Source organism: Neopsephotus bourkii, unplaced genomic scaffold, assembly GCF_033783945.1.
Source record: "Neopsephotus bourkii isolate Nb327-2 ecotype Australia unplaced genomic scaffold, CSIRO-AGI_Nbou_v1 NB_1749, whole genome shotgun sequence".
Taxonomy (NCBI): Eukaryota; Metazoa; Chordata; class Aves; order Psittaciformes; family Psittacidae; genus Neopsephotus; species Neopsephotus bourkii.
The window spans coordinates 7,143,704-7,157,134 of NW_026902223.1; the positions used below are offsets into that span (position 1 = coordinate 7,143,704).

Here is a 13,431-nt window from a genome sequence, read left to right on the forward strand (position 1 = left end):
GGATTAAAGTTGATATCATCCTATAACAAATAGGATTCAGCACATGCAACACGTCAAACCCTACTCCCATCTAGGGATCTTGTTGTCTTGATCTTAGTGGAGGGACACGTCCCCGCAGCACGGCAGCTGGCTGCAAGAGCCCTAGTGGGGGATACCTGTAACCACACAAGAGCTTCATACCAAGCACAACATACCCTCCGAGTGTCCGCACATTAGGCATGTTAGGTACATTTGATGGCCCTTACATTACATTTCTGATTATAATTGATAACCTGAATCTGGAAAGAGCAATAAGCACCCACGTTGCTGTATGCGGTTACTGGTAGCAACATCTTCTTGTGTGGTCATTCCTCCTAGGGTTACTGCAAGGGTGGCGTTTATGAGCTGCTCTGAAAAGACTCTGGGATATTTCCTTTCCAAGTGCATTTATTGTACATCAGGTGAGCCACAGACATTTTTCTTCCTTTGCAAGCCAAGAGATTGCTGTTCCTTTTAGGTTGAAATACGTGAGGGGGCATTCAAATTTGGGTATAGCCCTGCAAAGCTCAGCTCACGTGGATCCTCCTCACTTGAGCATGTAATGCAATTGAAGGTAGAGGTGATGAGGATGAAGTCCCTCACACACCGATCATGCTGTGTTGGTTGCAGATGTGTGTCCAAAGCTATGAGGGCTGGTAATGGAACTTTTAAAGAGAAAATAGTATCTGGAGTACTATAAGATCAGCAGATAACCCAGCCAAAAGAAACAAATGAACAGCCCAGAGTCAGCAACTACAGTTACACAGGATTGACAGATTTAAGGAAGATGAAGGCATAATATCTGTCACTCTCCTTAGCAGCGATGATTTGTTTCTCTCCACATTTCAAGACCTGATGCTACATACTAACAGCAAAGTCAAATCCTTATGTATACAAGTGCATGGGATTCTGGCAGGAGGAATTTGCTTTCAAGAGTTGTAGGCCTGTGCAGGGGATGTGTGGGTGCTGTGTACATTGCTATTTGTATTATAAGTTGCATATGTTGCTGTAAAAAGTAACCCAAGTGCGGGAGCTTAAAGAGTGAGGTTGTCATCTTCTGTCTCCTTTGTGCAGGACACATACGTGGGTAGCAGAGCAGTGTTGAAGAATGGAGCTGGTTGGCTCTCCCTTAACTGCAACCCCTGCCTATCCAAGATCAACACCTAACAAGTTTCTGCCTGCCATAAGCACCACAGCTTCAAGCTATAAGTACCGTTCTCCTTACTACCCGTTGCCTGAGACCTTCCGCCTCCCCTGGATGCCCAGAAGCTACTATAAAACAGCTGCCATCAACCCAACTTTGGCTCCCTTTACCAAATGTGCCAAGGGGGTAACCCCAAGCAAGACGCTGCCTTTCGTTTGCAACAGAACAGACCTCTTCACCCACTACACCCCTGAGGACTGGTACCAGTCCAACATGACCAACTACAAAGAGTCAGAGAATTCACGTAAAAACTCGGAGTGCCTGAGAAATGATACCTGCCGCATGATTCAGGATAAACATCAGCAGACAATGAAAGCCCAAGGAGAGAGCACTAAAAACCTGGGAGTACGTGTCAATGATATAGGATTCTGGAAGTCCGAGCTCTGCCATGAGCTGGATGAGATGATCAAGGAGACCAGGGCGCTCACAGATGTGAAGAAACGACTGGAGAGAGCCTTGACTGAGACAGAGGCCCCTCTCCAGGTAAGCACCCTGTCCAATGGGCTGCAGGCTGTAACCTACAGCTAAAACATCTGCAGCCGTTCAAACATCTGGTTAAGTTTCATTACAGCCCTGTAACATCTAGAAAGCTTTTATTAAGAGACCATTAGTTAAGTTCGTAATAAACAAATCCCTTGCCATCTGCTGCATCCCCTCTCAGCACATGCTGAGCACGTCAGAACAGTATTTGCTTAACCAAATATTTTTATAATCAGTATATCAAAACCCTGGTTTGGGAGGCAAAAGCCCAGGTCCTACTACAAGGCTCTGGCGAGGTCAGCATCAAGCCTGACACAGGTCCCTGCATTCAGCTGTGGTTGCACCAGGGACACGTGTGCTCCCTCATGTTGATTTAATGCTGATGTTGCAGCTGGGCTGCTCATTGTCAGCTAAACCATCTCCCCTGGGTACGTTTTAACCCATGATGTCATCTCTATGCCCATCCATATTCTCTTTTCTTACATTATTTGACATGGGGACCACCCTTGTAGGGAGCACTGGCACTGATGCATGTCCTCAACAGGTTGCTCGAGAGTGCTTGCTTCATCGAGAGAAGAGGATGGGCATTGACCTTGTCCATGATGAGGTTGAGAAACAGCTCTTCAGAGTAAGTTTGGCAACACAGATCGTGTGTTAAAGTTATTTTTACCTAAGCTACCCTAAATAGGTTTTTCAGCCCCGATCCCTCATTGGCTCCATAATGCTGGTGAGGTGCTAAAAACTCTTCAGATCCCCAAAATCCTCAGATCCCCAAAATCCTCTGGACTGGGGCTGTGTTCCCCCATGCAGCAGCATGAACATGCAGGGTAGGCAAGGCTTGCCCTTACGGAGGAAAGAATAGCTGAAAACAAGCTGTGTGCTTGTGTAACACATTGGGGTCCTCTGTCCCTCTTTAGGGAATTTATGAGTCTGTCCTGTCTTTTAGAGCCCTGCCAGCACAGGATCTATATGCATCTGTGTTGCATACATATGATCTATGTCTATATCTATATCCCATACATATATCTATATATATTTAACAGACATGCACACAGATATGGAGATGACAGCGTGTGCCCGACAGCTTGTATGCTTTTGCCAACTATATTAGCTACTCTAATAAAAGATATTACGTCTACCTCCAGCTTAGCTTTGCTTTGCTCAGAGCAGTGTGGCTGCAATAGGACTTTGTGTGCTCAGGCTATGGATTTTATAGAGATCATAAAAACGTGCACTCCTGCTTGCCTTTATATAGTCTGCTTTAAATTATGTATAAAAAGAAAACATGCTGAGAGCTGGCACAGAAGATGGGATCCTAATGCAGGGTACAGTGAAATACAATCACTGCGAAGGCAGCACGAAACTGGGAAGGAAATTGCGGCCCCCGGGACTGTGAAGCCACTGCTCCATTAGAAGATCTTTTCTTATGAGTCAGGCCTCAACAAATTAAAAGATTATATTAAAGGTCATGAGATTTTAGGAAAATAATCAAAGCTGGTATCTCCATAACGGCATTGTGGGGTTTAAGTGTTTGGGATGCATTTAGGCTGTGTTTTTCAGCTGGCTAATGCACACAGGAGGGCTTAAAAATCCCTGGTTTTGGAGCACTAATCATCTGCCTCTGGTTGCTGGGGCTTCTCAAATACATAGATTTGTGCTGAAGTCAAGTGGGCTGAGAGCAACACGTGGCTTCCTCCAGTGGAACTCAATGATTCTTAGAAATGACTGGGGATTTACACCAAAATAAAGTTCCTCTCCTCTTGTCCCATTTCTCATGCGGAGGAAAACGTTTTTCGGAGCAGAAAGGGCAGATTTGGGACGGGGATGCGTAGGGCTGTTGGTGCAGGAAGCCACTGTGCTTGTTCCTATCGAGTCAGGATCTGTCCCTGTCTCCCTATAGTGGAACTAACTAGGAGTTGACACTGATGTCAAGATGAAAAACCACTTGGCAACCTACCCAGAAAGCAAATTCAGAGGTCATGGCAGCAACCACAGCACCCTCCTGTCCCCTCCCGGTTGCTATGCACAGGCTCAGCTGCACAAGTGGGTGCACTGGGGTTGGGGGGCATTTTCTCCATTCCCTACCTGTCTGTAACAGGCAGAAAGACAAGCAGGCAAATTCTTTCTGTGTGTGAGGCTGAAGAGTCGTAAGGGGATGAGTGTGGCCAGGGGGACTTAGCATGGGCACTGATGGGATCATGCTTTGCCTTTGCCTAGGAAGTCGACATCATCAAGTCCTGCCAGGAGAGGATGCAACAGCACCTGGATAAGGCGAAAGCCCAGCTCATGTAAGGAGGAACCCCTTACCTCATGCTGCAGGACTATTTGCAGCTCTAATGTGCACCCCCAGCAGACCCCTACCTCTCCCCACACTGCAGGCACAAAACCCCTGTGGGCTCCATGGGATGCTGGCAGTGATGCTTGCGGGAGCACATAGCTGTCCAGGCAGGAGCTGTGGGGAAAGGGGTAGGAAGGAAACCATTCCACCCAAGCTTCCCCACTGATGGCTGGTGTTTGTGTGTTGAAGGTCCAACAGGGGGGCCCAGCATGACCTGGAGAGGGACCTGGCCGACAAGCAGGTGGCCCACCGCATTGATGAAAAGTGCCACCACCTGAGGAACACCTCCGATGGGATCAGCTACTACCAAGGGGTGGAGCGGATTGATGCCACGTGAGTACACACTGGGCAGCACACGGGTGTCAAGCTGGCCCCAAGGGACATGGTGCCTCTCCTTAGCAGGGAGCTGGTTTCCACCAGCCCACTATAAAGGCATGTGTCTATGCATGGCACATCCACCCTGCTTGGAGACCCCCACCTTTCTCTACACTCACCATAATGGGAGAACAACCCTCTGCTTTCAGCTGGATGCTGAACATCCTGCAGGCAAAAGCAAGTCGAATATCCCATTGAAAGCGAGTCCCACCTAATTAAACATTATATCAGGGTTCAGAGATCAGCCTGAAAAATGAATTCAGCCCAGCACCTCTGCACAGCTCATTAAGTTAATGCATATTTCAGGGATGTGTCAGTGCTTGCCTGAGTGCTTGTCATTGACGTAAAGTCAGGGGGGTTCACCCCTGCTTGAAGAGGGCTTGGCAGGGAGCCGAAATGACACAGGAGATAAAGAAATAGCGAGCACAGTCCTGGGACAGAGTTCAGCTGCTTTTGGGTGCCAGGAATCCAGCTTTGGCTCTGTAGTAAATGAATGATGACCTCAACCAGTACTCGCAGGGATATGCCCTAAGTGGCAAAGGGCTGAGGGAATAACTCTGCTGCTCACACAGACACATGCAGTTTATGGTGGGGCGTAGATTGATTCAGTTTTTCTAATGTTTGAATTATTCACAGTGGAGCTCAGACATATTTAGACAGGCAAATAAATTGCAAAGGATTTATGCTAAAATTCAGAGGGGGGTAAAATGTGCCGAGAATCAGCATGTTTTAAATGGAGCTTATGTGGTATTTAAGTCTTTTGTTGACCTTGTTCTGGACTATTGCACAGGCGTGAGCTTCACCCTGAATGGACAGACAGGGAATGGAATATTATCTAATGCTCACTCAGTTTAGTGTGAAACTGAGATGAGTTATGAGCAAAATGAATCGACTGTGCGTTGTTGTGTAGCTGGGAATCACTTGGCACTTAAATGCCCCCAGTGTGTAAATACGAGGCCTGATTAATATCTCTATTTTTTCTGGGAAAATCTTTTGTTTGAACTTCCATAAGTACCACAGCTGTCCTAGTGAGCATGTCATCATTTGATAAGTGTTACTGAACAAATAGTGTCCAGATGTTTCACTTTCATCTGGTCAAATAAAGAGCACAGATTTAATCTACATTAAACCCCACTGGTCCCATGGCAGGGCCTATGCCTGCCCATGGGCTCACTGGGGCTTCTCCTTTCCCCTGCCAGGATCACGGTGCCAGAGACATGGGCCAAGTTCACAGACACCAACATCATCCGCTCCCAGAATGACCGGGCAGCCTCTGCCAAGGTGCGGGACACCATCGAGATCCTGCTGGCAGTGACGGCCGATGAGATGTGGAGCCAGTTCAACACGGTCAACATCGCCTTCACCAACCGCATCTCCGAGACAGCCGATGCCAAGAGCAAGATTCAGACTCACCTGGCCAAGGTAGCCTGAATTCCTCCCTTTCGGTGTGACACCATCATTCCTAGTGATGCTGATTGCATCTCCTGGTAGTTATTTCAGCCTGTGTGGGGTTCACGGGCTTGCTTCTCCCCCAGGGACATGCTTTCAGTCTCAGTGCTATGAGTTCGCTGCATGGTTATCCATGTGTTTTCTCTGCCAAGCAGAGATCAGTGATGGGCACCTGGCTTGGGCCAGTGGGTCTCATGGAAAGCTTTCTGGAAAGTGCTCAACACAGTATTGATTAACCGAGCAGAGACTGGGCTTGGAGCACTGTGGACTGATGCCACATCCTTAAATGAGGACCCATTAAAATCTTTCCCTCTGTTGGTTGTTATTGATGGACAATTAGTTCCTACAAGCAGTAATTTTGGGAAGCTGGTAACTCAAGAGATCTATCACTATTCCAAAACCTCCTCTGATGTGACAGCAACACCAATGAATGGCTTTTCCTGAAGAGAAATCTCTTCTGGATCTGTGCCCTGATATGTGGCAGAGTGACAATGGTTTGAGCCCGGGGTTCGCTTATTGAACGTGGCTTTTTCTGCAGACAGACAAGAGAAAAGGGAAATGATTTTGTCACTTGAGAATGTTATTTTTAATTTATTATTTCTTATTCTTAATTTACGTATGTGTTTGTTTTCCACCCCAGACTCTGAAGGAAATCTTCGAGCTTGAGATGAACATAGCAGCCATCCGCAAAGCCATTCGGGACAAAGGAGCTCAGCTAAAAGTGGCTCAGACCCGGCTGGATGAGCGCACACGGAGACCAAACATGGAGCTGTGCCGGGACCTTCCCCAGCTCCGGTAAGGCAGGACCACAGGGTCCCCAAGGAGCATCACTGGGTGACAAAATTGGTTTTATTTATTTTCCTAAATAGTCCTTCTATAAGCTCATTGATATAATCAGAAGCAGTGAGCAGGTATCCCAGCCTTTGGGTGCTCTGCAGCCACAGAGGCTGTACACCGTGGCTGGGTCCAGCCTGATGCCACCTCATCAGGGCCTGAGTTTTTCCCACTTGGATAAACCTCATCTTCTTTCCTGCCTGCTTCCCAATGACTGGAGTGCTCAGTTTTGACGGAGAAGCCCTTTATTCTCCACCAGGCTTGTGCTGACAGCATTTAGCTCCCTCCCTTTTAGGTAACTGCAAGAAAGGGTGCACTGTATGGAAAAGCAGTAAGGGTTGTTCTACCGTCGCCTGGAGACACTGGAAATCCTTTCAAGGACATTGTGAACTCTTTGGGATTGCACCCCAAGGGGCTGTGGAGAAACAGGCTTCCCTGAGTGCTCAGCAACACCCCCTTGAGGGACCCCAAGCCTCACATCTCCTGGAGCCTTCTAGGCATGGCTTTATGGGAAGCCTCTTCAAAGGCCATTTAAACCCAGCCTGTTGAGCATCTCCAACTCACCATTGTGTTTTCCATCATCCACTTGTTTCACATTCATTTTTAGCCTCTCCCAGCTGTCCTTTTACACTATGTGTGCACCTGTAGGTGCAGGGAGGACCCTTGAACAAGGAAATCCAGGAGGGTGAACCAACAAACCTGCAAAACCAAACAGGAAACCACATCACTCTTCTCGGTGGCATGAGCTGCTCTGGGAGTTGTGGCTGTGCATTGCTAAAGCCAGAGAGCAAACCATGCCTCCCTACTGATGTCCAGAGGAGCTCTGCCCTCATCTTTCCCATGCATCAGGCAGAAATGTGGGTTCAGAGCTAGTCTGAACAGGCTGAAGGGGGAAATCTTGTGCTCAAGGGGCCTGTTAGCAGCAGCATGGTTGAAACCATCCCTGTGACAGGACTGTTAATGGGGTTTCTTGCTGTCTTCCAGCCTTGTCAGTGAGGTCTGCGAGCTTGATGAGGCAATTCAGAACCTTCACCAGAGGCTGAGAGAGGCCGAGGACATGCTGCAAACACTGGTTCGCAGCAAGTCAGTCCTGGAGCATGACCTGTCCGTCAAAGCCAACACCCTCTTCATTGACCAGGAGAAGTGCATGGGGATGCGCAAGACCTTTCCCGTCGTTCCACGGCTGATGGGTTGCGTTTAGGCTGGGCTCAGCCAAACTCACAGTACCTGAAGCCAGAGACATTCCCAGTTTTGCTAGGATGCATCCCCAGTTTTGCCAAGATGCTTCCAAAACACACTATTAAACTTTCCCTTCCTGATGGCAGCCCTGAGTAGACATTAAACTATCACTTGGTGTGTTCTATGGTTTATATTTCTTTTTCCTTTGTTTTTGTCTCTTTCCACTGCCAGAAAATAGCTGAAAATACCCTGTATGCAACTAAGAGTAAATCCACCCATGGGGATTCATTCCTACACTTGCAATCTGATTTTAGGGGAAAAACTTCCATGCCTTCCTCCTGTTGAGGCTGTCTGATGTGGGAAAAGCACAATGGGAAGTAAAGCTGCTTGAAAGAGTAATTAACTGTTGACATCCATAATGTGTTTTTAATGGTGCAGCGTTGCAGTATGTTCTCTTCCTAAACAGAAAAACTTGCATTTTAAGCTGATTTCTAATGATAATTTCTTAATTTTAAGAAAGAATTTAAATGTCATCTAAAATATCTTCAAATGAGGAAGGGCTTCCAACCAGCTAACTGAAGAAACTGCTGTGGGTTTCACTTTGGTGAGTATGGATTAGTTCCCAATGTAACCTCTTGCATGTAGGTGGAAGCACCAATGCATTTTGAAGATAAAGAAATGCATCAGTCTTGCCCAGTTGCCAAGGTACCTGGTCTCTTGTTGCAAGCCAGACCTATTTTACCAAGTGGTTGAACTTTCAGAGGGGGAAGTCTTTTATCCATCTGAGGTTCAGCATGAAATTCACTCTGCAAATTGTCTCCTTAGGCTCACTTAAACACGCTCGAATCTTTAAACCAAAGCAGAGTTGAGCCCAGCCTAAAGCCTGCAAGCACCAAGAATCCCAAAGGAGCAGAAGCTCAAGTCCCTTCTCCTCCCTCAGGAATCCAGGGCATGGACCTCCTGGCCCAGTATGGGGAATTCTCAGGAGCTGAGAGCATCTTTCCTGGTCTCGCATCCTCAGATGGCTCCATCTCCCAGCACAGCTCCAGTCAGACCTGCCCTTCTGCTCTCCCAAGGAGAGCTGTAACCTGCGCCCATGCCCTACCCGGGCTCAGCATCTCGCCAGGATCTCCCTTCACAGCAGCAGCCCTAAACAGGAAATCATTGTCTTTTTAACCATGTTTTTTACTAGCACATCTGTCTCATGGAGACCAAAAATAGATTTCCTCTATTTCGTGTGTATCTTGGAGCTGGAGCCTGTTGGAGACAGCAGCCACCCTTTCCAGAGAGAACATACAGCCATAAGCAGGAAAAACTGTGCAGCTCATCACATCTTCCCTTTCTCCACTTATCCCAAAGTAAGCCTTTGGCATACTGAACCACCAGGACTTGCAGTTTTTGTTAGCATCTTTGCAAGCCTTTGTGCTGCTACTCTCCCCGTGCTCGTTTTACTGAAGGCTTTCACAGACCCTGGTGATTTTGGCTGTGCTGCTGCTCTTTTGAAGCCCTGCTCCAGATGGCTGCTTTCCAGGCAGAACTGTTTTCTTATTTGAGAAATGGGCCCTGCACATTTGTCCCCAGCTGAGCACTGGGAAGCAGAGGCACCTGCAGTCCCCTTCTGAAAAGCATGAGCCTTTAACTAACTTGAGCAAAGTCCTGCCATCAGCGGCAGCTTCACATTTGTTTCACTTCCACCTTCAGTTTTGAGTCACGAAATAGCCTAGTTCTGTTTTACTGTGAGGGCACATCAGCAACAGTCAGCACCCAAAGTCTCTTCTCCAGTTTTGCTTTCAGAGCACCCCAAACACTCATCTTTCCCGGTAGCCCGACTCCTTTAAGGCTTTCTCCTAATTGACAGCATTTATGTGGTGTCGCAGTTGCCCAACTAAATGTTATCTTGTCCTACCCACGATGCCTCTTTACACAATGTTGGCACTGCATTTCTTTCCTCCATTTGAGCTGTGACCAGAGGAATTCCAGTTGCAGCTTCTCTCATTTCTTTCACAAACATTTTCCGCTTTCCTGCAGCAGATTCCCAGACATTAGAGAATTCCCTGGTCCCTTTGGGGTTTCATTCCCTCCAAGCCAGTTTTCCACAAGTCGACAATATTGATGTTACTTCTTCTGGTAACTGATACTCTGAAATCCCCCCCAAGCACTTTGATTGTCTAATTCTGCATGTGCTTCAATTTGAGTCTTCTTTTCTCCTCTTACACTGTGTCCTGGGCGCATCCCATGACAGGAGCCAGCCCTGCAATGGAACTCCTCTAAAATGGGTCTCTAGGGGGAGGGATCTGTGGGAAATTCCAACAGACACGTGGCATGTGGCAGGATCTCCGGCTCAGGGATGGATTTGCCTCCCATGACTGAACTGCTCCATTCGATCACTGCAGGGTTGGTTTTGGGGTTGCAGCTGAGCAGCCTCTATGGTTGATGTATATACCAGGGGTATTAAACAACCGTCCTGTCCTGCCTTCCTCCTTCTGATGCACAAGATGCTTTTGTACCATTACATGATTTGCTTTCACAGATCACCTGTAAGTAGAACCCCCATTTGCCTCAGCTGCCTTTCCACACTGATGTGATGTTTCCTTTCTTTCAAATGCCTTCAGGCTGAAGAATGCTGTGCCTGCTTTTACTGGTTTATTGCTGCCCTTATCAGCCAAGTTGCTGAGAGAGTTAGTTTGTGGAAATTCCTTTGCATCCCACAGCCGTATTCCCACCCTCCTGCATCATCCCAATAAACCCTGCAGGGCCAGGTTTGTAAACTGATTGTTTACTGACTGGAGGAAAGGAAATAATAAAGCCAGGACAGCACTGCTTCATGCAAGCTAAGCTTCATGTCAGTCCAGGATCCAGCTGAACAGTCAAGGCCACTCTATCAAGACTTCTTGTCTAAGGAAAGAAAAACTACTGAATGCCCTAGAGGACTCTGTTATCAATGTGGGTGAAATGAAAGCTCGCCAAAACCCCATGTTAATTGTATATTGCATAACTAATGCAGATTATTATGCTCAAGGGAGAGAGAATTCCCCAAACAGCATCAGTAGTCAGGAAAAAAACCCCAAACTCATGATTATTATGGAACTAAAAAAAAAAAGGAAAAATGGAGAAAACATTGGCAAAATGCTAAAGAAAAAAATAAGGAAAATGGGGTCATAGAAATGCCTGTGCTAGCTCAGACCAAAAACCAGCAAGCGCTGGATTCAGCCTCTAACAGAGCCAGTAGGAGATGCTTAGATAAAAGCACCAGGACAAGGCAAGCGCTCTGTGATACTTTCCCAGTCCACTTTCCCAGCTTCCAGCAATTAGTATCTCGAGGACTTCCTGAGCTGACAGGGCTGTCCTTGAATTTAATATCCCCCCATGGATTTGTTTCACATGGTCTTGATCCAGTTCTTTGAGCCTGTGCAGACTTTGTAGCATCACTGTGTTCCTTAACAGGGAGCTGCAGGGGATGGAGCACCATCACCCTCACAGCATCAGTGGCCACTGTTGGGACCATGGAACAGCCTGAAAAAGGGACCAGAGCTGGGACTGCTGAGGCCAAAGGTGTAAAACTCAATAGCTTGGGCAAAAAAGGTGGCTCAAAGCTGGCTTAAATTTGTAGGTTCAACACCAGAGCTCAGAGTGGATTGTGCCCTTCTATATGCTGTCAGCGTGCAGGAGATGAGCACAAATCACAGTGTTTGAAAGCATCTATGTTCTGACACAGTCATGTCCCATTTGGGAAGCTCAGTTGGTTTCATTGGGGTTTTGGAGTCAGTGGGTAAATTTTGGTTTCATTGAAGCCAGTTGGATTTTCTCCAGTGATTTCAGCCTGACTCTATCAGTGATGACAACTGCTTTGGAGTTGAAAGCAAGAAGTTGGATGATGTCAGGTTTTGGGCATGAATGCAGACAGGACTAAAATGTTTCGTAAATTCCTCTTGGTTTGGTGGAAAGCAAATGTCTATGTCTCCAAGATGCATTAGACCTCTTGGTTTAGAAGTCTGCTCAATATAAATGCCTCCCCTCCTGGTTTTTTAATGCGTGAAGTGGCTTTTCAGATAGCCATTCCAGTGGCTCAATCAGAAAAGGTAAAACCCACACTCTCTCAGTGCATTTTGATCCAAACAGTGGAGAAAAGGCCCATTCCCCTTGCAGTGGCACCTCTTCCTTGGGCACAGCAGCTGCCTCCTGCCTGGCTGTGACCCAGCTTGGTGCATGCCCCTCTGTGTGCTGGGGAAAGGGCAAGACCCTGGCAGCCCTTTGAGCCCTGTGCTTGCTGCCAGCAGGGGCTGTGCTCTCAAGGTGGAGAGAGCCCTTCAGCTGGAAATACTCATTTAGGCAGTTATTTCCCTCTATGTGCATACAGATGGGCATATATATATATGGGGGCACTGTAAGTCTCTGTAAAATGCAATTCAAACTGTATCTTGCTCTTCTTTTCCTAATTACACAGTTGTTTGGAAACAGGCTTGCCCCCCATTATGAGCTGTGGGCTCACTGATGGCAGTCAGATTTCTGTCCCTTCCCCTTTGCATTTCAAATCCTAATGGTCTTCATCACCAGGGTAGGGAACAGGAAGCGAGGCCCTAAAATTGTGATGACAGAGCAAAATCTTGGGGTTAAACAAGTTCATCCCCAAGAAGACACCCAGAGAAAAGCTTGTCTTTTTGCATAGCTTGAAAATGCCTAAGAGTGGTTTCGTTCACCTGGGCTGGAGACTGGAATGGTTGGTGTACACGTCTGCTGGACCACTGGCAGAGCCCATGATGCCACAGCCAGAGTGAAATGAAACTTAGACCCTTTTCAGCAGTCCACAGAGTCCATCGCTGTCCCTTAAAGTAATATAAAACCCCCTTTCCCTTCTGAATTCTCACCATTTTAGTCTAGAAGTTCAAGCTGAAGCATTGTAAGCTTTAAGTGATCCCATGGAATAGACTCGAAGTGAGAAATCCACATTTTTACCCAGTGTTTATACAACCCATCAATCTTACACTATTCCCAGCACAGCCTGTGGCCAATCTGGTTTGTACACAGACCAGTTTTCAAATGTATTGTGGCGCCTGCTTTTATTTAGGCAGTGATGACCACTGCCAGCCATGATCAGATGGACAAGGAGCTAGGGTGGCTTTTGAGCTCCTCGATGGGCAGCACTGTGTGATGATGCTCTGGCCATGCTAGCTCCAGTACTGATGCTGTCTCTCCAGCAGTTCCTCAAACGCTTTGCTGTGCACATCCCCACTTTCTCACCTTATAACTTGGCCACTGGCCTTCCATCACCTCCAGCTGATGGAAGGCACAGAGACGAGCTCCATGTGAACTCACTGTGCTCCCTGGATCAGCACAGATCCCCATCACCAGCGCTGCCATCACAGCGCATGTTTTTCCAAGGCCCTGCTCTGTTTGGACAATGCACCTTTCCAAGTGGGAAAGTGTCTGAGGAGCATGAGGGTGATGTGCTCTTCTTTCTGGGCTTCCTCCACTGTTTCTAATCTACAACTTTCAGCCAAACTGGGCTTCATTATTACCCGCAGGCTACTTTGTTTCCTGATTTGAGTTTCAGATC

General features: G+C 47.3%; 1 protein-coding gene across 1 annotated transcript; it reads left to right on the forward strand.

The window, feature by feature from the left end:
- Positions 1-381: 381 nt before the first annotated feature.
- Positions 382-8,059, forward strand: TEKT3 (tektin 3). The gene is made up of 8 exons (XM_061377133.1): positions 382-440; positions 1,093-1,705; positions 2,247-2,330; positions 3,920-3,990; positions 4,230-4,373; positions 5,615-5,837; positions 6,505-6,659; positions 7,683-8,059. The coding sequence occupies exons 2-8, from the start codon at positions 1,127-1,129 to the stop codon at positions 7,897-7,899; spliced, it is 1,473 nt and encodes a 490-aa protein (XP_061233117.1). The 5' UTR covers positions 382-440; positions 1,093-1,126; the 3' UTR covers positions 7,900-8,059.
- Positions 8,060-13,431: the final 5,372 nt, after the last annotated feature.